This window comes from Oncorhynchus mykiss, chromosome 32 (genome assembly GCF_013265735.2).
Source record: "Oncorhynchus mykiss isolate Arlee chromosome 32, USDA_OmykA_1.1, whole genome shotgun sequence".
Taxonomy (NCBI): domain Eukaryota; kingdom Metazoa; phylum Chordata; class Actinopteri; order Salmoniformes; family Salmonidae; genus Oncorhynchus; species Oncorhynchus mykiss.
Window position 1 is genome coordinate 20304740 of NC_050572.1, and position 23979 is coordinate 20328718.

General features: G+C 40.8%; 1 protein-coding gene across 2 annotated transcripts in view; it reads right to left on the bottom strand.

Annotated features, from left to right (window-relative positions):
• Nucleotides 1-23979, bottom strand: part of LOC110489401 (CUB and sushi domain-containing protein 3) — a 650169-nt gene that overhangs the window by 490880 nt on the left and 135310 nt on the right. For both annotated transcript variants that reach the window (XM_036971421.1, XM_036971422.1), the window contains exon 3: nt 371-483. In XM_036971421.1, coding sequence (XP_036827316.1) covers nt 371-483 — 113 coding nt within the window. The remainder of the gene's footprint in view (nt 1-370; nt 484-23979) is intronic.

Sequence of the window (23979 nt, forward strand, 5' to 3'; positions counted from 1 at the left end):
ACGGTGTGTGGTTTTGATTAGATCTGGTTTGATGTGGACTGATGAGGTTCTTTCGAAAAAAAGCAGGTCTATAACGGTGTGTGTTTTTGATTGTATTTGGTTTGATGTGGACTGATGAGGTCCTTAGAAAACAGCAGATCTAACAGTGGGAACTAATACAGTCAATAAAGCTCTTTAATTAAATAAAATATAAATTCAAACTCCCAGAGAAATCAGAGCTGAGCATCTGAGTCACCAGCTGGATCAGAAGCCATCACATCCAACATGAGTCTCTCAGTCCTGTTCATTGGATGAGTGACTACAAGGGATAAACAACAGAAACAATGAGAGGGAATTGAAGAAGAATATAAGGAGAAGAGAAGAGCCTTACCTTCATAATATAATTTAAAGCCGTGAGCGCTCACAGCGAAGTCACTGGTAAGACGCAGGGAGAAGACGGACCCCGTGCTCGTGACTGGTGGTGGCATTGAGAATCCTGTTAACCTATGGCGAGAGAGGAGACGACAAACAAATCAGAATGATCTGAAAATCATACATTACACCAATCAGAATTATTTGGAGATGACATTAACCAATAGCACACAGACACCAGTCAGAATAACCAATAAGATACTATTAATCAATAACATACACCAATCAGATGATCTGGAGTTCAACATAAAATGCCAATACTACCCTGACATGTCTTAGTCAGCCTAATGTTGTGTCATTCAGCTAAAGCAGCTTAGTGGAGTTACAGTACATTAAACACTGGAGCCAGCAGCAGAGTACTGAGTGGTGGAGTTACATTAAACACTTGGAGTCAGCAGCACAGTACTAAGTGGTGGAGTTACATTAAACACTTGGAGTCAGCAGCACAGTACTGAGTGGTGGAGTTACTTTAAACACTTGGAGTCAGCAGCAGAGCACTGAGTGGTGGAGTTACATTAAACACTTGCAGTCAGCAGCAGAGCACTGAGTGGTGGAGTTACATTAAACACTTGGAGCCAGCAGCAGAGCACTGAGTGGCGGAGTTACATTAAACACGTGGAGTCAGCAGCAGAGCACTGAGTGGTGGAGTTACATTAAACACTTGGAGCCAGCAGCAGAGCACTGAGTGGTGGAGTTACATTAAACACTTGGAGCCAGCAGCAGAGCACTGAGTGATGGAGTTACATTAAACACTTGGAGCCAGCAGCAGAGCACTGAGTGGGGGAGTTACATTAAACACTTGGAGCCAGCAGCAGAGCACTGAGTGGTGGAGTTACATTAAATACTTGGAGCCAGCAGCAGAGTACCGAGTGGTGGAGTTACATTAAACACTTGGAGCCAGCAGCAGAGCACTGAGTGGGGGAGTTACATTAAACACTTGGAGCCAGCAGCAGAGCACTGAGTGGTGGAGTTACATTAAATACTTGGAGCCAGCAGCAGAGTACCGAGTGGTGGAGTTACATTAAACACTTGGAGCCAGCAGCAGAGCACTGAGTGGGGGAGTTACATTAAACACTGGAGCCAGCAGCACAGTACTGCAAGGTGAATGGATCACCTTTAAATGTGTAGGGAGAACAGATCGATTCTACGGCCCCATTTCAAAGTAAAGATCATTATAACATTTCAAATGTACATGGGCTCAGGCTTACTTATGGGCTACACTAGCTCTGCTTGGAAGGCTGTTAACATTTCACTAAAGGGATTTCTCCTCCAAAAAGCCATACTGTGAAGAGAGGTGAGAGAAATATACACATCAATAGAGGCCAGAATTTGACATAAAAAGTACTGAATATTTAAACACTCTGAAAATGACAGTGTATAGATGTGTGCTTCAAACCACGTCGGTCGGAGCCATGGTACATCATTCCTATTGGTTATGCTAATAGACTTGCAAGTGAAATATTTATAAAAACTTTTGCATAACCACCCTAGGAGATCACAGAGTATCCCTGCAGTATGATTAACCTTTCAACTTGTCATCGGCTTCAAAGAACTTGAGAGAGAATAGAATAAAGTGAATACCTTCCCTACCGCATGGCTTTAACAAATCATCTCTCTTAGGGTTTCTCTCCACCCTCCATTGGCCCACAATGGGATAACCAAGGACATACAGTATTTTCAGTCTAATGCATACAGATAGATGTAGGATCTTAATTTGAGCCAGTTTGCTACAGCAGGAAAATTATCCTGGAGCAAGAGGAAATGTAGATTATTATATGGATAATAATGCATGGACATTTTTTGTAGGTGTTGATACATTTTTAGGACAAATCTAGTCTGAGATTTTAAATTGGAAATGACAAACTTTAGCAACCTTTTAAAACCTTGACTACACTTCAAGTTCTTATTTCCTGCTGTGCAGGAAAATTCTCAGCAACAAAAGAGTGATCAAATTAAGATCCTACATCTGTATGAACATACATATTTCAGAGATGTTATTTGCCAATCTCTTTGATCGTCTGATGGCCACAGGGTCATTACAAATACATGTTCCACTTTTACGTGTACTGTATTTGATAGTAGAATCTCAATAAGACTATCAAGCAAGAAGCAGAAAGACAATGTATTGTGAGTGAAGTGACAAGCTTTCCTCTATAATTGGACAAAAACACCAATTACAAGTGATCTGTGAAGGTGGACAAAAAAACACCTGGATGTCTTCTTTCCCCCCCATCTTCCTCTCTTTTGTACTCCTCCAATCTTTTTTCCTCCCTCTTCCTCCCTTTTCTACTCCTCTGCTCCTTCTCATCTCCTCACAATTTTCCTTTTTTCCCTTCACTCCATTTTCATAGTCGTCCTTACACACACCTCTCCCCTAGCGATGGCCTCCCCTGCTGGTGCTTTCAGTGCATTTCACATCAGCTATCTGGCTTTGGTCACATTCCAGTTCCACTACATTGCAGAAGGGCATCAGATAGCTACAGTGCCTTCAGAAAGTATTCATACCCCTTGACTTATTCCACATGTTGTTGTGTTACAGCCTGAATTCAAAATGTGTTAAATATATGTTTTTCTCACCCATCTACACACAATACCCCATAATAACAAACTGAAAACATGTTTTTAGAAGAAAAGTATTGAAAATGATACACAGAAATATCTAATTTACATAAGTATTCACACCCCTGAGTCAATACATGTTAGATTCACATTTGGCAGTGATTACAGCTGTGAGTCTTTCTGGGTAAGTCTCTAAGAGCTTTGCACACCTGGATTGTACAATATTTGCACATTATTATTAAAAACATTCTTCATGATCGCCAAATATACAATATAGTTGCTTACCAAGACAACCTAAATCTGCTTGAAAATGGCTGTCGAGCAATGACCAACACCCAACTTGACAGATTCTGTCAAGTTGGGTGTTGGTCATTGCTCGACAGCCATTTTCAAGCAGATTTAGGTTGTCTTGGTAAGCAACTACATTGTATATTTGGCCTTGTGTTTAAGGTTATTGTCCTGCTGAAAGGTGAATTTCTCTCCCAGTGTCTGTTGGAAAGCAGACAAAAACAGGTTTTTCTCTATGATTTTGCCTGTGCTGAGCTCTATTGAATTAATTTTTATCATAAAAAACTCCCTAGCCTTTGCCAATGACAAGCATACCCATAACATGATGCAGCCACCACCATGCTTGAAAATATGAAGAGTGGTACTCAGTGATGTGATGTGTTGGATTTGCCCCAAACATAACACTTTGTATTCAGGACATAATGTTCACTTCTTTGCCACATTTTTTGCAGTTTTACTTTAGTGTCTTATTGCAAACAGGATGCATATTTTGGAATATTTGTATTTTCACTCTGTCATTTAGGTTAGTATTGTGGATGTTAATATTGTTGATCCATCCTCAGTTTTCTCCTATCACAGGCATTAAACTCTGTAACAATTGGCCTCATCGTGAAATCCCTGAGCGGTTTCCTTCCTCTCCAGAAACTGAGTTAGGAAGGGCACCTGTATCTTTGTAGTGACTGGGTGTATTGATATTCAATGTGTGTTTTTTTTATTTGATATTTTTATCTACCAATAGGTGCCATTCTTTGTGACGCATTGGAAAACTTCCCTGGTCTTGTGGTTGAATCTGCTAGACTGAGGGACCTTACATATAATTGTATGTGGGTGGTACAAAGAGGAGGTAATCATTCAACTTGTGACTTGTTAAGCAAGTTTTTATTACTGAATTGATTTACTATTCAAACAGTTTTCATTTCAGCTTTTTAAATTATTTTGTAAAAAAAAAATCTTAAAAAATCCACTTTGACGTTATGTATTGTGTGTAGGCTAGTGACACACCATCTAAATGTAATCCATCTTACATTCAGGCTGTAAGACAACAAAATGTGGACAATGTCAAGGGGTGTAAATACTTGAATACTGAAAGCACTGTATATCATATGATATAGTTAGCTGGTGTCTTATATACCTGTTCAGGAGCTGTGAGATCCGGCATGTGTCTGAAATGTAGTCAGCCTGAAACACAGCCTTTGACTAGGTTCACCTCTTCAATATGTGACTCATTTCAGGAAACAAGCCTTATGTCACACGTCACTACTTCACAGGAGCAGTATTTGAACGTAAACATTCATTTTCTGTGTTTTTGGCAGAAATGCCTTCTTGAACATGTAAAATTGAATGTGCTTTAATAACAAACTTTTATTCCATCCATCAATACGAATAAAATTGTTAAAATTATGAGCCTAGTTGGTTTTGCCATGGAAATAGACAGGAACCTTCCCACTAGCCATGATTGGTTGAAATAATGTATGGGAGATGAGTTTGGATGTAACACGCTTCTGTCTATAACGTGAGCTGTCCAGTATGTGTTGACAGTCCTTTCTACTGCACCGTTGTTGAAAGATATAATGTTAGCCATCGAGAACTACAGAAGTTTTGCTAATTTTCTCAACAACATTGATGCCCAGAATTTAGCCGGGGCTATCGGCAGATCAGTAGGAAAAACTGATGGGCTACTTTCTGCACACGTGACGGTCAGTGTTAACCGGAGTGACTTGACACAAAGCTGGCCACACAAGATGAAGCTACAAACAAAACGGAGTTAAATGGTTCCAGTCGGCCGTTAAGCGTTCATCCATGTATGCTGGTAAGCGTCTTGCTACATTTTCCATATAGAAGTTTCTAATTTTGTCAGAATGTCATTGTTATTGCAAGTTAAAGCTTACTGTTAGTTAGCACGGAAATTTTAGCTTGCTAGTTATAGCCTAATGTTAGCTAGTTAACATTGAACCAAGTTTGTTATATTCATACTACAGCTATGACTATGTTTGTATTGGTGGTAGTAGTATGAGTTGGGGTAATGCTGGTTCATTGTTTAGCTAGCTAACTACCATGTCTAAACAAAAGACTCCACAATATTTTTATCTGGACATTTTTGTTTTTGATATTGCTACTATGCAAGTAGTCACTGTACCGTTTACACCATCTGTATCCTGATCATGTCACAAATAAACTTTTTGGGATATAGCGTGTGTTTACCACATGGCCTCACACGTGTGACTCCTTAAAGAGATGGATGGGACTTAAGAAGTTGTGAATGATACTGAATGGGTGTAGACAAAGAAGAGCTCTCCAGTAGGTACCAAAACATTCAAGGGCCATTTTTTCAAAAGTGGGGTTACAAGCTTATCAACTTTCAAAGAATAATTACTTTCCCATTGTTGCTCAACTGCAGTGTACGATATACCATTTTCTAACTCTGAGTCTCTACTTTTATACAATGTAAAAAAATAAAAAATTCAAATTGTGCTACATTAGACCGAATCGAGGCGGTCGGTCACATATGGACATTTACAACGTACAGCATTTATTAACACCCATTACTACAATTCAAATTTACCTCAGCCAAGCTGAACAGGTCAGCGACCATTATGCCAATTACAATAACTACTAGAAACAAGCTTGCTGTATTATGTGGACCAAAGCAGAGTCCTTAGCAGGACTAATCATTGTTGTTTTGGGTTATACAGTATAGTTTATTGGTACACTGAGTTGGTACACTGAGTTCCAGGGACTGTTTGTGGATTACATCTGCTTGAGAGGACACACACACAGCTTCCTTCAATGAGAGTCTGCATGCATATCCCCTTGGGGTCATGGAGGCCTTTCTTAACTGCTCTCCAAGTTGGAACGAATACATCTCCCCTCTGTGCCTTCAGCACCCAACAGCCAGAACCATACTGTTCATATTGCTCTACAAGTCCATGCTGTCTCTTCCTAGTGGAACTAGGTTCAAATTGGTTAGACGGGGCCTTGGCAGGGTACATGAGGCCTCCTCTCCCCCCGTCTTAACCCCAGTTACTCATAAGCTCAAGCTGTATGCTTTTATATTTAAAAGCCACCTTGCTGACACATCATAGTATCAGCTTTCTCAAGATTTAAAACCAAAGGTTATGTTTAAAATGCTTAAGGATCCACCCCTTTTTTATATTTTTGCCTAAAATGGCAATCTAACTGTCTGTAGCTCAGGACCTGAAGCAAGGATGTGCATATTCTTTTTGAAAGGAAACCCTTTGAAGTTTGTGGAAATGTGAAATTAATGTAGGAGAATATAACACATTATATCTGGTAAAAGATAATACAAAGAAAAAAACATTTTGTACCATCATCTTTGAAATGCAAGAGAAAGGCCATAATGTATTATACCATCCCAGGCACAATTTAGATGTTGGCTACTGGATGGCAGCAGTGTATGTGCAAAGTGTTAGACTGATCCAATGAACCATTGCATTTAAGTTCAAAATGTTGTACCAAGACTCCCCAAATGTGCCTAATTTGTTTATCAATACATTTTCAAGATCATAACTGTGCACTCTCCTTACTTACAACCTCATGCTAATCACATTAGCTCAACCGTCCTGCAGGGGACCCACCGATCCTGTAGGGGTTTTAAAAGGAGCAGAAGCAAGGACACTGCAGTCCACTTTTGATTACTGAAACACCTTTGACCATACATCTGCAAGGGAGAAGCTGCAAAAGGAAAAAACTGTTTTGGTTCCTATTTTGGGTGGTTTCCAAAAGTAGGCCTCAGAATATTTCCGATTATAATTAACAAGATCTCCTTTTAACACAATGAGAATGCTTTGATCCCTCATTCTGTGAACATGAAACATTAAAACACAAAAGAACCATTACACTCATACTTCTAATGTTGTATTATTCACCATTTGCATACCCCTCCCTTTAATCTGGTAATTACATTCGACAAATGCGCTCACTCACTCACTGACTCATACCCCCGTTTAGGGCAGGCCTGGTTGCAGCTAGATATGATTGAGTCACGTCGGGGACAATTTTAGCATTTTAGCTAACCCTAAACCTTACCCTTTCCCTAACTTTAACCTAATTCTCCTGACCTGCCACGTTCATTTTCCTAACCTGCTGCGTAAGTTCTCCTAACCTGCTTTGAAAATTAACTTCTGCTAGTCCAGACCTGCCCTGGGAGCAGTGTAAGTAGCCACTAATGCGATACAGCTGTATTTTCATGATAACCATGTTTCCCTACCTCCTCTCAGCCCTTAAATAAAAGTAGCTTTCTGTGGAGGGACAAATAAAAACACTCCATGTCACAGCAACAGTGTTTGGCATCATAGCTGCTACTACTCGCCATTGAAGTTCTGCTCACCATACCATTTTATGAGGAATGCTCACATTCTCCTCAACACTCTGGATAGAGAAACAGAGAGTGGTAGGGCTGTCACTAGTGCTTAAGTTTTCCAGAGGGAAGCAAGACTGGGAGATCAGCAAGACTGTTCAGATCACCACTCTTCTCTGCAGGCATCTTATTCAGGCTGATTGTCAGAGACAGAACCCTAAGCCGGCTGCAGATGGGCTGATATTACATTACCCACTGAATGAGTAGAGATTCATCTTTTTAAAAGTGCTTTCCCCTTTACTAGCAATACATCAGAGTGCAACGTGTAGTCATACCACTTGATTTTCCCCAATAAAGGCCCCTACGCTTTCTGAGATAATGTGATTCAGGAAGGCAGGAGTATTCTCTCAGCTCCTCCATTCTTTGGTAGTAAACACACAGCGATGCATCTGGAGATAGTGTACAACTCAATGATGTGAGTTTCTGACAGATCGCTTTAATAAAATATCCAAAAGTGGGTTCCTGAGCTGAGTTGTTTGTAGACGATTATCAGGTGGAATGGAGAGAGCACGCAAAGACAGATACCATGGTCTTGTTCTGTATCGCAACATTTTTTCACAATGCTTTTCACCTAGACCTAATACTCTGGACCTGCCAATTTCCCCTACACATGTTTCACAGCTAGGCTGTGTCCATCACATTAACAACAGAGCAGAAGTCCACGCTAATGAGACAAAAAGCATCCCTTAATAGCCGCCTATTGATTCAACATTATTATGCGTAGGGGGAAACACACTTGCTTCCATTCCATTGGGGCAAAACAAAGTGTGTTGACTATCTACCAGCCCAAAACTGTTTCTTTGAGACCAATTTGTTTTGTGAGAGTGACAACTGGCCCCACAGCTCTGAAACATGCATCATTAGTAAATTGGCCCCTAAAGGTCGCTAAAAGAAAGAGGAGGCCAATAGCGCCACATGAAAGGAATTAACCTACATTGTTGCGAGTAAAGTAAACATCTCTATTAGGCGTAACACACTATGATATAATGACATGTTTAAAAATTAGATTTAATGACAAAACATGTTTAGGCATTGGTTTATCATTACATTAAACGAATGGCAACAAAAATTTAAATTCAAAACTATTACCTGTAATTCCATTCTATAAAGTTAGAGCTCTATTAAATCTGTAAGCGTTACAGATTCCGCAATGGAAATGCAAAAGGTCATTTCCGATTCAGCTGATATATACAGCATTTACCGTGAATTCAGTCTCTGCTATAACGGGAACATTGCCCATAAATTTCAATCACGCTGTAAAGCTAAACTTCTGTGATGTAGTTTGAATTGAGCCCCTAGTCTTTCTGTCCTCCTTTTTTGTTTATTTTTATTTAAAACAAATTGTTCTAAAGGCACCCGCAGAGGGGAACATCCCCCAGGGAGAATCTGCCATGATGTATTTTTGTCTATGGACAGACTATAACTTGTATATTCCCACTGTTGTTTATTATCTACACAATAATTGAACATAAGTGGAAAAGAGGGAAAATATCCCCCGGCACCTTTCTGTTTTAATTTTCCAAAAGTTACCAAGGTTTGTGTTTGTGTGTGTGAGTGCGTCTGCATGTTCTTCTCTCAGTTGGTTTTGATTTGGAGGCACTAGTCACCTCCAAAACAGTTCTAATAAGTTGAATCTACTACTACTCCAAGGCAGTTGCAGTGAGAAACTGTCTTCTTTGTCTTTGGGTTAGCGCTCAAGACGCAAAACCACGGTCCTTAATGCTTGATGATATCTTGGGGTTGTTTGTTTCTGTGGAATTATTGTCACTAGAAAGTGATTTTCTCTCAAGGAAGCACAACCTTATCTCCAACAGTAAAACCAGCAAACCTTTACTTGAGACTGCAAACTCAATATACACACTGCAAATTCACCAATAAGTTTGGCCTCTAGCAGTGGCTTTCACTTCAATTTCAAAATAAATACAAAAGTAATGGCTTATGTTTTGCCTCTGTCCTTGAAAGTAGAAAAAGGGGAAGAGAGAGAGCACAAGCAAGCGAAAGAGGCAAATATATTTTGTCAATGACAACCTAGTGGGGTGAACCATAACCATACATCTCTTCTTCTAATGTTGCAACATGTCGTCATGTGAAACATTGCCTTTAAATATGAATACCCACCACCTGTCTGTCTTGCTGAGTGTCTCTGTAAATGGAAACAGATGATATCTTCGGTACCCCCAAAAGATGCAATCCCTCTCATGTGCAAAAATGTGCCATAAATCTTATAGTCTGCGTAGGTGGCTCCTACTGTTGGCAGTCATTCAAGCAAAGCACTCACTTTGTTTCAAATACTGAGCTTCGAAACAGCTCAACCAGAGCTATTTTCACCACTTTAGATGTGGTTTGACGTCTTTTGAAATTATTGTGACAGAAAGAGAACGACTCAAGAGAATTAAGCACAAGTTATAATGCATGGTTGAGCAGTCCATAAATTGTAGCATGCGGATAGCAAACAGTAGGGCCTAATATGCACCATGCACTCACACAAATAACACATATTTATGCTAGTAGCTTGGGCATATCGAGTAATAAAAAACTGCAGGAATATTCAAGAGGCATAAACACACTTACTCTGAGGCCTCTAGGGACTGTTTCCCAAGCACTGGAACCTAGGGACCTTGTTCATGCAAGGAGCGTAGAAGTACTAACAGCATATATGGAGGTAGAATCTTCTCTAGAGCAAAACAGTACATCTGAGCAATTGACAAATCATCCCCAGGCAGCCAGCGGCCAAAGCAGGTAAAGATAGGGAAGGAGAGAGAGAGAGAGAGGCTAGAAAGGCTTATTGGCTGAAGAAAGCTCCGGTACATTTGTGAAATTCACTTACTGCTCTCATTCATCATTTCCATAGAAAAAGCCAGCTTTTGAGAAGAATTATCGAAATGAAGCAGATTTCTTGGAGGACTGCCAACATCCAAAGGTGGAGTAAAAAAACAACAATTTATTATCAATAAAGGGCAGAGGAGCAAAGCATAATTCCTTCCTTTTCAAGTGCCCACCCTCGCAACCAATCAACAATCTTAAAATTTTAAAAATGACTTCACAGAAATATGTTGTGTGGAGATATGTGCACAGGGTGCAGTTTCAGAACGTATCTCATGTCTATCCAGTTATGTGTGGAAGTAGAGGGACAGTCTTGATGATGATGAAGGTTTCTGTCCGTCTGTCTGTCTACAGACCTCATGCTTGGCCGGCGCCAGTGACCACCCGGATTCTCTGACAGAGTCAGGTGTGAGTTCCATGCCTTTGTCCATGACTGCCTATTTTGACCTAATATACTGTACACTGAGAATACTAAATATTAGGAAAACCCATCAGCATTGCGGTTCATGACACAAACCGGTGTGACTTGCACCTACCACCATACCCTGTTCAAAGGCACTTAAGTATTTTGTTCTTAATTTTTTTGTATACTCAGTGTATAGGGAATAGGGTGCCCTTTGGGATGCATCTATCACTCCAGTGTTAATTGCTAAACTGTAATTACTTCGCCACTATGGCCTATTTATTGCCTTACCTCCTTACTCTATTTGCACACACTGTATACAGATTTTTCTATTGTGTTATTGACTGTACGTTTATTTATCCCATGTGTAACTCTGAGTTGTTGTTTTGTCACACTGCTTTGCTTTATCTTGGCCAGGTCACACTTGTAAATTAGAACGTGTTCTCAAATGGCCTACCTGGTTAAATAAAGGTGAAATAAAAAATAAATACAAATAAAAAATAGAAAAATTCCACGTGTCACATAAATGAAATGTAATCATAAATAAAATGTAATCCAATCAACATTCATGGCAGACATACAGACACCTAGGGCAGATTAATAGTAAAAGGAGATGAGGAGAACCACACATATGTTTGGCGGATGAGTAAATAGGGGAGAGATGATCTAGGGGGACATATTGTCGACCAATGTACATACCTGTACACATCAGGGACTGGGGTTACATGCTACGATTTGTCTTGAGCTAAATCCATCTATACTGAACAAAAATATAAAAGGCAACATGCAAGAATTTCAACGATTTTACTGAGTTACAGGTCATATAAGAAATGAGTCAATTGAAACAAATTCGGAGGCATCGCAACGATGTGCAAATTATTTACACAGTATTCCACTACTTGATAAAAAAGGTATCTTATATCTTATGTTGCAAAGGTACTTAGCTTTGGAAAATCTTCCCAGTATTCCAATGGCAAAAAAATTACTATTCATGGCTTGCACATTTTGTCACGATATTGTTTTTAAAGTTCATTTTTAGGACTGATGTCGTTCTACTCAATGCATTTTCACTGGGCGCTGATGAAGATTTGGTATAAAGTGAATTCATGTGGCTTGAAAACACAATGCCATTTCTAAAGAAGACAAATAATTAGTAGGACAACCTTTCATCATAATTTTGATATCGCCAGATTGACTTTAGATGCCTTATAATATTAGCTAGCTAGCTAAGATTGTGTAGACAATTTTAGCTATCTGATGACAGCATTGCATCCGTCTTAACAAAATCTGAGAACATAATGATGATGGCAGCATTGTGTCCTACTAAATATGTGCCTACTTTAGCAATGTCATTGTATTTCCAGGACACTATAGTATAATTTAGACTCAACTGTTGTTAGCCTCCGTCCAGAATGACTGGGCTTATCAAGACTTTTGGTTCCCAAAAGGGCAGAGGAAGGTTTGACAACACGGAGATGGAACATGCAAATAAAAATCCACAACCCGGTGAGAGATATAGTGTACATACAGTATCATATAGTTTCTTGTAGAGGCACTTAGGGAAGTCAAACTCTCCCAACAAGCAACATGTTGGTATACAGTATCCTCATTGCCACTGCAGAGAGAGCAACAGCCCGGTGAGGACGGATGACTGGTGACTCAATTAATAATTTGAAGAGTTCCTGGGCTCTCGGATACACAGTCACAGTGCTGCAGCCTCAGTACTGAAGCCTCCCTCCCTCCCTCCACTATGCTGGCTCCAGCATGCCCCAGCTGCCAATAACGCAGCTCAATAACCCAGAGTAGAAACCCCTTCTGTTCTGTCCTATCTGCCCAGCCAGACGCACTATTATCCACAGCGACTTACAGCCTTACCAAAACCAACATTCTAGCAGCGCCATACTTTCTCTCAGCAGGGACAAGCAGTATCTCCGTTTCCCCCATTTACAATCTGCTGCGTCAAAGGACAGTTTCCAGTTTCCACTCAAGCAGTCTTATAGCTGTTTATAAGGAGCCTTCTGTTCACCAAAAACGACAAGGCTGCACTTCTGTTGCTAAAAGGAGTCTGGTTTCTTGAAGTTAGACACAGCGAGTGAATCTACGCACTGTGACTATTAAAACCTTCCCTACCAGAAACTATGGATTTCGCACAAAACTGAAAGTGCGAACCACCGCTTTAAATCAGGGCAAAGCGACAGGAAACATGACCGAATACAAACAGTGAAGCTATTCCCTCCACAAGGCAATCAAACAAGCACAGCATCCGTATAGAGACAAAGTGGAGTCACAATTCAAAGGCTCAAACATGAGACATAGGTGGCAGGGTCTACAGTCAATCACGGATTACAAAAAGAAAACCAGCCCCGTCGCCGACATCGACGTCTTGCTTCCAGAAAAATTAAACGACTTTGCTCGCTTTGAGGACAATACAGTGCCACTGACACGGCCCGCTACCAAAGCCTCTGGGCTTTCCTTCACCGTGGCCAACGTGAGTAAAACATTTAAACGTGTTAACCCTCGCAAGGCTGCCGGCCCAGACGGCAACCCTAGCCGCGTCCTCAGAGCATGCACAGACCAGCTGGTTGGTGTGTTTACGGACATACAGTATTCAATCAATCCCTATCCCAGTTTGATGTTCCCACATGCTTCAAGATGGCAACCATTGTTCCTGTTCCCAAGAAAGCTAAGGTAACTAAACTAAATGACTAATTGCCCCGTAGCACTCACCTCTGTCATCATGAAGTGCTTTGAGAGACTAGTCAAGGATCATATCACCTCCACCCTACCTGATACCCTAGACCCACTCCATTTTTCTTACCGCCCCAATAGGTCCACAGACAACGCAATCGCCATCACACTGCCCTATCCCATCTGGACAAGAGGAATGCTTACGTAAGAATGCTGTTCATTGACTACAGCTCAGCATTTAACACCATAGTACCCTCCAAACTCATCATTAAAGCCAGCAGCATACCACCCTGCATACCATTGCTGGCTTGCTTCTGAAGCTAAACATGGTTGGTCCTGGTCAGTTCCTGGATGGGAGTCCAGATGCTGCTGGAAGTGGTCTTGGAGGGCCAGTAGGAGGCACTCTTTCCTCTGGTCTAAAAAAATATCACAATACCCCAGGGCAGTGATTGGGGACACTGCCCTGTGTAGGGTGCCTTCTTTCGGATGGGACGTTAAACGGGTGTCCCATGGCACTTATCGTAAGAGTAGGGCTGTTAACCCCGGTGTCCTGGCTAAATTCCCAATCTGGCCCTCAAATCATCACAGTCACCTAATAATCCCCAGTTTACAATAGGCTCAGGGTGTGTTCTCAGTCCTCTCCTGTACTCCCTGTTCATCCATGACTATGTGGCCATGCATGCCTCCAACTCAATCATCAAGTTTGCAGACGACACTACAGTGGTAGGCTTGATTACTAACAATGACGAGACAGCCTACAGGGAGGAGGTGAGGGCACTCGGAGTGTGGTGTCAGGAAAACAACCTCTCACTCAACATCAACCAAACAAAGGAGATGATTGTGGAATTCAGCAAACAGCAGAGGGATCCCCCCATCCACATCGACAGGACACTAGTACAGAAGGTGGAACATTTTAAGTTCCTCGGCGTACACATCATGGACAAACTGAAATGGTCCACCCACACAGACAGCGGGTGAAGAAGGCCCACCAGCGCCTCTTGAACCTCAGGAGGCTGAAGAAATTTGGCGTGTCACCTAAAACACACAAACTTTTGAAGATGCACAATTGACAGTGTCCTGTCGGGCTTTATCTCTGCCTGGTACGGCAACTGCTCCGCCCACAATCGCAAGGCTCTCCAGAGGGTAGTGCGGTCTGCACAACACATCACTGGGGGCAAACTACCTGCCCTCCAGGACACCTACAGCACCCAATGCCACAGAAAGGCCAAGAAGATCATCATGGACAACAACCACCCGAGCCACTGCCTGTTCACCCCGCTATCATCCAGAAGGCGAGGTCAGTACAGGTGCATCAAAGCTGGGACCGAGAGACAGAAGCTGTTTTTCAATCTCAAGGCCATCAGACTGGCCTCTTAAAGCTAGGGGGCAGAATCTTCATTTTTGGATAAATAGCGTGCCCAATTTAAACTTCCTGCTACTCATCCCAAGAATATAAGATATGCATATTATTCATAGATTTGGATAGAACACACTCTGAAGTTTCTAAAACTGTTTGAATCATGTCTGTGAGTACAACATAACTTATGTAGCAGGCAAAACCCCGAGGACTAACTGTTCAGATTTTTTTTCTTTTCCCATCTCTCTTCCCTATATTGTCTTTGCCATTGGATATTTAATAGCAATCAATTTTCCTTTTCCTTTGTTTCCTTTGTTTTATCAGGAAGTAGGCCAACTCGGAACGGGCGACACTTTTGTGAGTTGCGCAAGACGTGAAGAGCAGAGCTTTTTTCTTTTCGTTCATGTATTGAATACAGATTGCCCCGTCTACAATTTGATCGATTATTAACGTTTAAAAATACCTAAAGTTGTATTACAAAAGTAGTTAGAATTTTTTTTATAGTTTATAGGTAACTTTTGAAATATTTTGTAGTGACATTGCGTTTTTCTAAGCTGTTTTTTTTATGGATCAAACGCGCTTTATAAATGGACATTTTCGATATATATGGACGGAATTAATCGTACAAAAGGACCAATTGTGATGTTTATGGGACATAATGGAGTGCCAACAAGTTGCTCGTCAAAGGTAATGCATATTTTATATTTTATTTCAGCGTTTTGTGTAGCGCCTGCTACGCTAGCTCTTTTGGTTACTACTGGTGCAGATGGGTGCATCAGATAATAGCTTCTTATGCTTTCGCCGAAAAACATTTTTAAAATGTGACATGTTGGCTGGATTCACAACGAGTGTAGCTTTAATTGAGTATCTTACATGTGTGATTTAATGAAAGTTTGAATTTTATAGCATTTTATTTGAATCTGGCGCTCTGCATTTCCCCTGGCAATTGGCCAGTTGAGACGGTAGCGTCTCCCTATCCTCAAGAGGTTCAGCTATCACTAACATAGATTGGCTGCTGCCAACATACAGACTCAAATCTCTTGCCACTTTAATAAATTGATTTAGTAAAGGTATCACTAGTCACTTAATTAATGCTACTTCAATAATGTCTACATATCCTACATTACTCATCTCATATGAATATACTGTATTCTATACCATCTACTGTATCTTGCCTATGCCGCATGGCCATCGCTCATCCATATGTACAGATTCTTATTCATCCCTTTACATTATGTATTTGGTAGTCGTTGTGAATTTGTTAGATTACTTGTTAGATATTACTGCACTGTCAGAACTAGAAGCACAAGTATTCCGCTACACTCACATTAACATCTGCTAACCATGTGTATGTGACCAGTAAAATTTGATTTCATTTGATTGTTGACAGCACAGTGGGTAGGAGAAACAGAATGGCAGTAAAACTGCTGACGTGGAGAGGTTCCTTCATTGTACAGATATACTGTAGAGGTTAATGTGAGGTGCATATTTTTTTGAGATGCCATAAATGCACCGTGTAAACAGTATAACAGTATGTATTATTATTTAAAATGACAGCCTACCAAAAGGCCTCCTGCGGTAACGGGGGTTGGGATTAAAAATATATAAATATAGGACAAAACACACATCACGACAAGGGAGACAACATAAAACTACATAAAGAGAGACCTAAGATATTAACATAGCAAGGCAGCCACACATGACAACAACATGGTAGCAACACTACATGGTAGCAGCATAAAACAATGTATAAACATTTTTGGGCACAGACAACAGCATAAAGGGCAAGAAGGTAGAGACAACAAAACATCACGCAAAGCAGCCACAACTGTCAGTAAGAGCGTCCATGATTGAGTCTTTGAATGAAGAGATTGAGATAAAACTGTCCTGTTTGAGTGTTTGTTGCAGCTCGTTCCAGTTGCTGACTGCAGCGAACTGAAAAGAGGAGCGACCCAGGGATGTGTTTGTTTTGGGGACTTTTAACAGAATGTGACTGGAAGAACGGGTGTTGTATGTGGAAGATGAGGGATGCAGTAGATATCTCCAAAAGGGGGGAGTGAGGCCTAAGATAGTTTTATAAATAGGTATCAACCAGTGCATCTTGCGACGGGTATACAGAGATGACCAGATTACAGAGGAGTATAGGGTGATGTGTCCTTTAAGAAGCATTGGTGGCAAAGGAGTATAAGTGGCAAATTTGATGGCCGAATGGTAAAAAACATCTAGCCACTCGACAGTACCCTTACCTGCCGATCTGTAAATTATGTCTTCGTAATCTAGCATGGGTAGGATAGTCATCTGAATCAGTGTTAGTTTGGCAGCTGGGGTGAAAGAGGAGTGATTACAATAGAGTCTAGATTTTACTTTAGCCTGCAGCCTTCATATGTGCTGAGAGAAGGGCAGTGTACTGTCTAGCCATACTCCCAGGTACTTGTATGAGGTGACTACCTCAAGCTCTAAACCCTCAGAGGTTGTAATCTCACCTGTAGGGAGAGGGGCATTCTTCTTACCAATCCACATTACCTTAACCATTAACGGTAGAGAAAGCTTGTTGGACACAAAGAAAGCTTTGTTGTAGAGCATATAACACAAAATCCGGGGAGGGGCCAGGTGAGTATAAAACTGTATCATCTGCATATAAATGGATGAGAGCGATTCTTACTGCTTGAGCTATATTGTTGATGTAAATTGAGAAGAGCCTGGGGCCTAGGATCAAGCCTTGGGGTACACCCTTGGTGACAGGCAGCGGCTGAGACAGCAGTTTTTCTAACTTTATACACTGCACTCTTTGAGAGAGGTAATTAGCAAACCCCTCAGAGACACCAATACTCCTTAGCAGGCCCACAAGATTGGAATGTTCTACCGTATCAAAAGCTTTGGCCAAATCAATAAAAATAGCAGCACAACATTGCTTAGAATCAAGGGCAATGGTGACATCACTGAGGACCTTTTAAGGTTGCAGTGACACATCCATAACCTGCACGGAAATCAGATTGCATGCCAGAGAGAATAGCATGGACATCAAGAAAGCCAGCCAGTTGACTATTGACAAGTTTTTCCAACACTTTTGATAAACAGGGCAAAATAGAAAAAGGCCTATAACTGTTAGGGTCAGCTTGATCTCCCCCTTTAAATAAAGGACGATCCGTGGCTGCCTTCCATGCAATGGGAACCTCCCAAGAAAGGAGAGACTGGTTAAAAAGGTCTGAGATAGGCTTGGCAATGATAGGGACAGCAATCTTAAAGAAGAAAGGGTCTAAACCATATGACCCAGATGTTTTTTTGTGGTCAAGTTTCAGGAGCTCCTTTAGCACCTCGGACTCAGTGACTGCCTGCAGGGAGAAAACTTTGTAGCAAGGCAGGGGAAAAATAGGGAGAAGCATCGGGGATAGTCGCATTAGAAGGTTTGGGGGATGAGGAAATATTGGACGGGCAAGGAGGCATGGCTGAGTCAAATAGGAATTCCGACTTAATGAAGTGGTGATTAAAGAGATCAGCCATGTGCTTCTTGTCAGTAACAACCATTAACAACCAGTAACAACAACAACATAAGGGACATCGGCAGCTGTGAGGAGGAGGGTTTATTCTCCAGGTCTTTAACCGTTTTGCAGAACTTTTGGGGGTTAGACCCAAAGAGAGAGATTTGCTCCTTAACGTAACTAACTTTCGCCTTTCGGAGAGCCTGAGTGCACTTATTTCTCAATTGCCTGAACGAGAGCCAGTCAGCCTGAGAGCCTTTCGCCAAATGCAATTCTTGAGGTGGAGTAACTCTCCAAGACCACGGTCGAACCAGGGGTTGAACCTGTTTCACTGAGCAGCCATTACAAACACAGGCTGTAAAACAGTGATCACTAAGGTCATTACAGAACACCAGACTGATACCTATCAGGATTATTTGTGAGGATAACATCGAGTAGAGTAGCCTTTTCTGGGTGTTTGGAGTCTAGGTGTTTGGAGTCTAGTTTAGTTTATTAAATCAACTTTTTTTTTTAAACAAGCACACATAAAACTTAAAAGCCATACATGCACATGAATAAAATCATTGAGGATAACACACAATAAAGTCTGGGACTTATTTCCATTGTGGTCCTCTTGAGACAAGATGCTAGCCACAAGATCAAACACAGTATGGCAGTGAAATAATAAAACAATAACATAGAAGTAGAACATCTATCTAATCATTCCAGTTACATCATTGGGGTTATTCATATGAGCACAGAAGACATCAAACATATTTTTACTTTATTTTTAAAGCTGTCCAGACAGGACGTTGTTTTTATAGGCAGAGGCAACTCATTCCATTCATACCATGTGGGATTGGTGATAATCTGAAAAAGATTTAGGGAGTCCCATTGCTTTAGGAGCTGGTCAAGTGGCTTAAGCATGTCCCCGTTTAGGCCACCTAGCAGAACAAATTCAGACTTAGGGCAGGTAGGGTACAGGCCGGTGCTGATGGAGGACGATAGCACCCAGCAACAGTCAGCAAAGAGCTATTTGAAAGTTTAATGCTTAAAACCAGCAATTCAAATTGCTTGGGGACAGACTTGGTGGAGACAACCGACCACTGGAAGTCATCCTTGGTAAAGATTGCCACTCCCCTACCTTTGGAAGATATGTCTTGCCGAAAAACGTTATAACCAGAAAGGTATGACACATATACGCTATTTAAATACACTACATTACCAAAGGTATGTGTACACCTGCTCGTCGAACATCTCATTCCAAAATCAAGGGGATAAATACGGAGTTGGTCCACCTGTTGATGCTATAAGAGCCTCCACTCTTCTTCAGGCTTTCCACTAGATCATGACTGCCCAACCCTCTTGCTGGAGATCTACTGTCCTGTATGTTTTCAGTCCAACAAGCGTGATTCATCACTCTAGAGAACGCGTTTCTACTGCTCCAGAGTCAATGGCGGCAAGCTTTACACCACTCCAGCCGATGTTTGGCATTGCGCATGGTGATCTCAGGCTTGTGTGCGGTTGCTTGGACATGGAAACCCATTTATGCAGGGCATAAATTTGACAAACTGACTTGCTGGAAAGGTGGAATCCTATGACGGTGCCACGTGGAAAGTCACTGAGCTCTTCAGTAAGGCCATTCTAATGCCAATGTTTGTCCATGGAGATTGCATGGCTGTGAGCTCGATTTTATACACTTGTATAACACTTGCCCATAAGAAGTTAACAAACTATAGTTTTGGCAAGTCGGTTAGGACATCTACTTTGTGCATTACACAAGTATTTTTTCCAACAATTGTTTACAGACAGATTATATCACTTTTAATTCACTGTATCACAATTCCAGAGGGTCAGAAGTTTACATACACTATTACATACCACGTTCATCTGTACAAAAAAATTGTATGCAAGTGTAAACACCATGTGACCACGCAGCCGTCATACTGCTCGGCATTCTGTCTCCTAGAGATGAACGTACTTTGGTGTGAAAAGTGCAAATCAATTCTAGCACAACAGCAGAGGACTTTGTGAAGATGCTGGAGGAAATAGGTACAAAGTATCTATATCCACAGTAAAACGAGTCCTATATCGACATAACCTGAAAGGTCGCTCAGGAAGGAAGAAGCCCCTGCTCCAAAACTGCCATAAAAAAAGCCAGACTACGGTTTTCAACTGCACATGGGGACAAATATCTTACTTTTTGGAGAAATGTCCTCTGGTCTTATGAAACAAAAATAACTGTTTGGCCATAATGACCATTGTTATGTTTGGAGGAAAAATGGGGATGCTTGCAAGCCAAAGAACACCATTCCAACCATGAAGCACGGGGGTAGAGGCATCATGTTGTGGGGATGCTTTGCTGCAGGAGGGACTGGTGCACTTCACAAAGTAGATGGCGTCATGAGGGAAAAATGTTGGATATATTGAAGCAACATCTCAAGACATCTGTCAGGAAGTTAAAGCTTGGTCGCAAATGGGTCTTCCAAAAGGACATTGACCCTAAGCAGACTTCCAAAGTTGTGGCAAAATGGCTTAAGGACAACAAAGTCAAGGTATTGGAGTGGCCATCACAAAGCCCTGAACTCAATCCTATGGAAAATGTGTGGGCAGAACTGAAAAGGCGTGTGTGAGCAAGGAGGCCTGCAAACCTGACTCAGTTACACTAGCTCTGTCAGGAGGAATGGGCCAAATTCACCCAACTTATTGTGGGAAGCTTGTGGAAGGCTACCCAAAACGTTTGAACCAAGTTAAACAATTTAAAGGCAATGCTACCAAATACTAATTGAGTGTATGTAAACTTCTAACCCACTAGGAATGTGATGAAATAAATAAAAGCTGAAATAAATCATTCTCTCTACTATTATTCTGACATGTCACATTCCAAAATAAAGTGGTGATCCTAACTGACCTAAGACAGAGAATTTGTACTAGGATTAAATGTCAGGAATTGTGAAAAACTGTGTTTAAATGTATTTGGCTAAGGTGTATGTAAACTTCTGACTTCAACTGTATATTATTATTTTTTAAACAGGACAATGACCCAAAACACACCTCCAGCCTATGTAACGGCTATTTAACCAAGAAGGAGAGTGATGGAGTGCTGCATCAGATGACCTGGCCTCCACAATCACCCGACCTCTACCCATTTGAGATGGTTTGGAATGAGTTGGACCGCAGAGTGAAGAAAAAGCAGCTAACAAGTGCCCAGCATATGTGGGAACTCCTTGGAAAAGCATTCCAGGTGAAGCTGGTTGAGAGAATGCCAAGAGTGTGCAAAGCTGTCATCAAGGCAACGGGTGGCGACTTTGAAGAATCTCAAATATAAAATATATTTATATTTTTTACATTTTTATTATTTTTAAATCTAATTTATTTTGGGCAACAGACATATACAACAAAATGCACAATGTGGACGCAGAGGATATCACTTGAAAGTGTTAATTAAAACGTTGTTGTGTTAATTAAAACGTTGTTTCCAAAGTGGTCCTCGATGGTTAAAACAATAACACATATAATGATTAAAAGACAAGACAAAATTACAAACAACCATAAATACATTAATTTGTATTGACATCCTAAAAAGTGGCACTATTCATTGCACTTCTACCTAACCTTAAAAATCAACCATATTCATTTCACATTAAAACAATCTGTTAATTGCACGTCATACCGATCCTTCAAATAAATACACCTGACAAGCAGTAGGGTGTTCAAGGGGCAGTGGAGTGGTTTCCCTTACTTAGACAACCTTGTCCAAATGAAACATGTTTCCTGATCATTTTTATTTGCTTGAATGACAAGGGAAGGCTATTCCATAGACACATGCCTGTATGGAAAAATGTGTTCCTCGCAGTACTGTTTACTCTTGGGATTTTACAAGACATAACACTACCTCTGGTATTGTGACTGTGTTGGTTATTTTCATGTAACCTGGGGCACGATCATTTAAGAAGTCAAACATATGATTACAGTACATTTAAGTTGGTCCACTCTGGACTCCAAAGGCAACAAGCCAACCTCCCGGAACTCCTATACCCCTATGTGGGTACTAGGAGGGACATTCAGCATATACCTGATCACATTATTTTGCATGGCCTGCATTCTTTTTTTCTTTTTTTTGATAGCCCACTATACCTAGCAGAGCAGGTATAAACAAAATGACACTGAATTAAGGTTGAGACAAGCAGTTTCTTAACTTTAATGTTCAAATATCTCGTGTTACGATATAAACATTTCATTTCGTTGCCATTTTTAGAAAGAATTTTAGCAGCAATCTGATCTTGTCTTCTCCAGAAAGGGATTGATCTAGGGACACACCAAGATAAGATACACTTGTTTTAAATTCAATATCATTGCCTGCACAGTTTAACATTATCTTGTCAGCCCTAAGAAATCTATGTTTGTTCCAAATAAAATCGATTCAGTTTTTCCCAATGTAGTGACAACCAATCTCTAACAAAATGCAATTTCTTACTCAGGGTCTCCTCCATGTAAACTGTATCCTTCCCTGATACCAGTATGGCTGAATCATCAGCATAAAGCAATAGTTTTCACTTTACTGTATCTGGCATATCATTAACATATATAAGAAATAAGAGAGTCCCTAAAATTGATCCTTGCGGTACTCCACAGGATATTTCTTTGGTCTCTGACAGAACATCACCAAAAGGAAATGCTTGTGTTCTGTTGGTCAGAAAAGACCTCAACCAATTCACTGCTACATCATTTAGACCGATGCATTTCAGTTTCATCAGAAGAATAACATGTTCCACATTGTCAAAAGCTTTCTGCAATTCTAACATGACCATACCTGTACAGTTACCCTTCTCACTTTCCTGCTTAACGTGGTCAAGAAGGTGGATAAGGCAAATATCAGTGGAATGAGCTGCTCTAAAGCCAGATTGTAGTTCATAAAGAAGTTTGTGCTCAAGAAGGTATCCCTCAAGTTGATTAAAAACGAATCTCTCAACAACTTTGGATAAGGTGCTGAGGATTGACACAGGCCTGTAGTTTCCTCCGTTTGTTTTATTGCTCCTCTTGTGGAGTGGAACCACCTGGGCTGTTTTGAGATCCTTTGGAAATGGACCACTACCAATAGAAAGGTTTACAATATGCGTTATCATTTTAGCAGTGACACAAGCAAATCAAATCGAATTGTATTTGTCACATACACATGGTTAGCAGAAGTTGATGCGAGTGTAGCAAAATGCTTGTGCTTCTAGTTCCAACAATGCAGTAATAACCAACGAGTAATCTAACCTAACAATTTCACAACAACTACCTTATACACACAAGTGTAAAGGAATGAAGAATATGTACATACAAATATATGAATGAGTGATGGTACAGAACGGCATAGGCAAGATGCAGTAGATGGTATTGGGTACAGTATATACATATCAGATGAGTAATGTAGGGTATGTAAACATATAAAAGTGGCATTATCCTTTATGAATCTTGCAGGAAGGTTATCCAGCCCAGTTGCTTTGTTTGTGCTCATTAAGCATAGTAGATTGGAAACTTTGTCCTCTGTTACCATACACAGCTCAAACAAAGAATTTGTGATACCTTTGCTATGGTAAAAGATGTTAATGAAAGAACATAGTGCCCA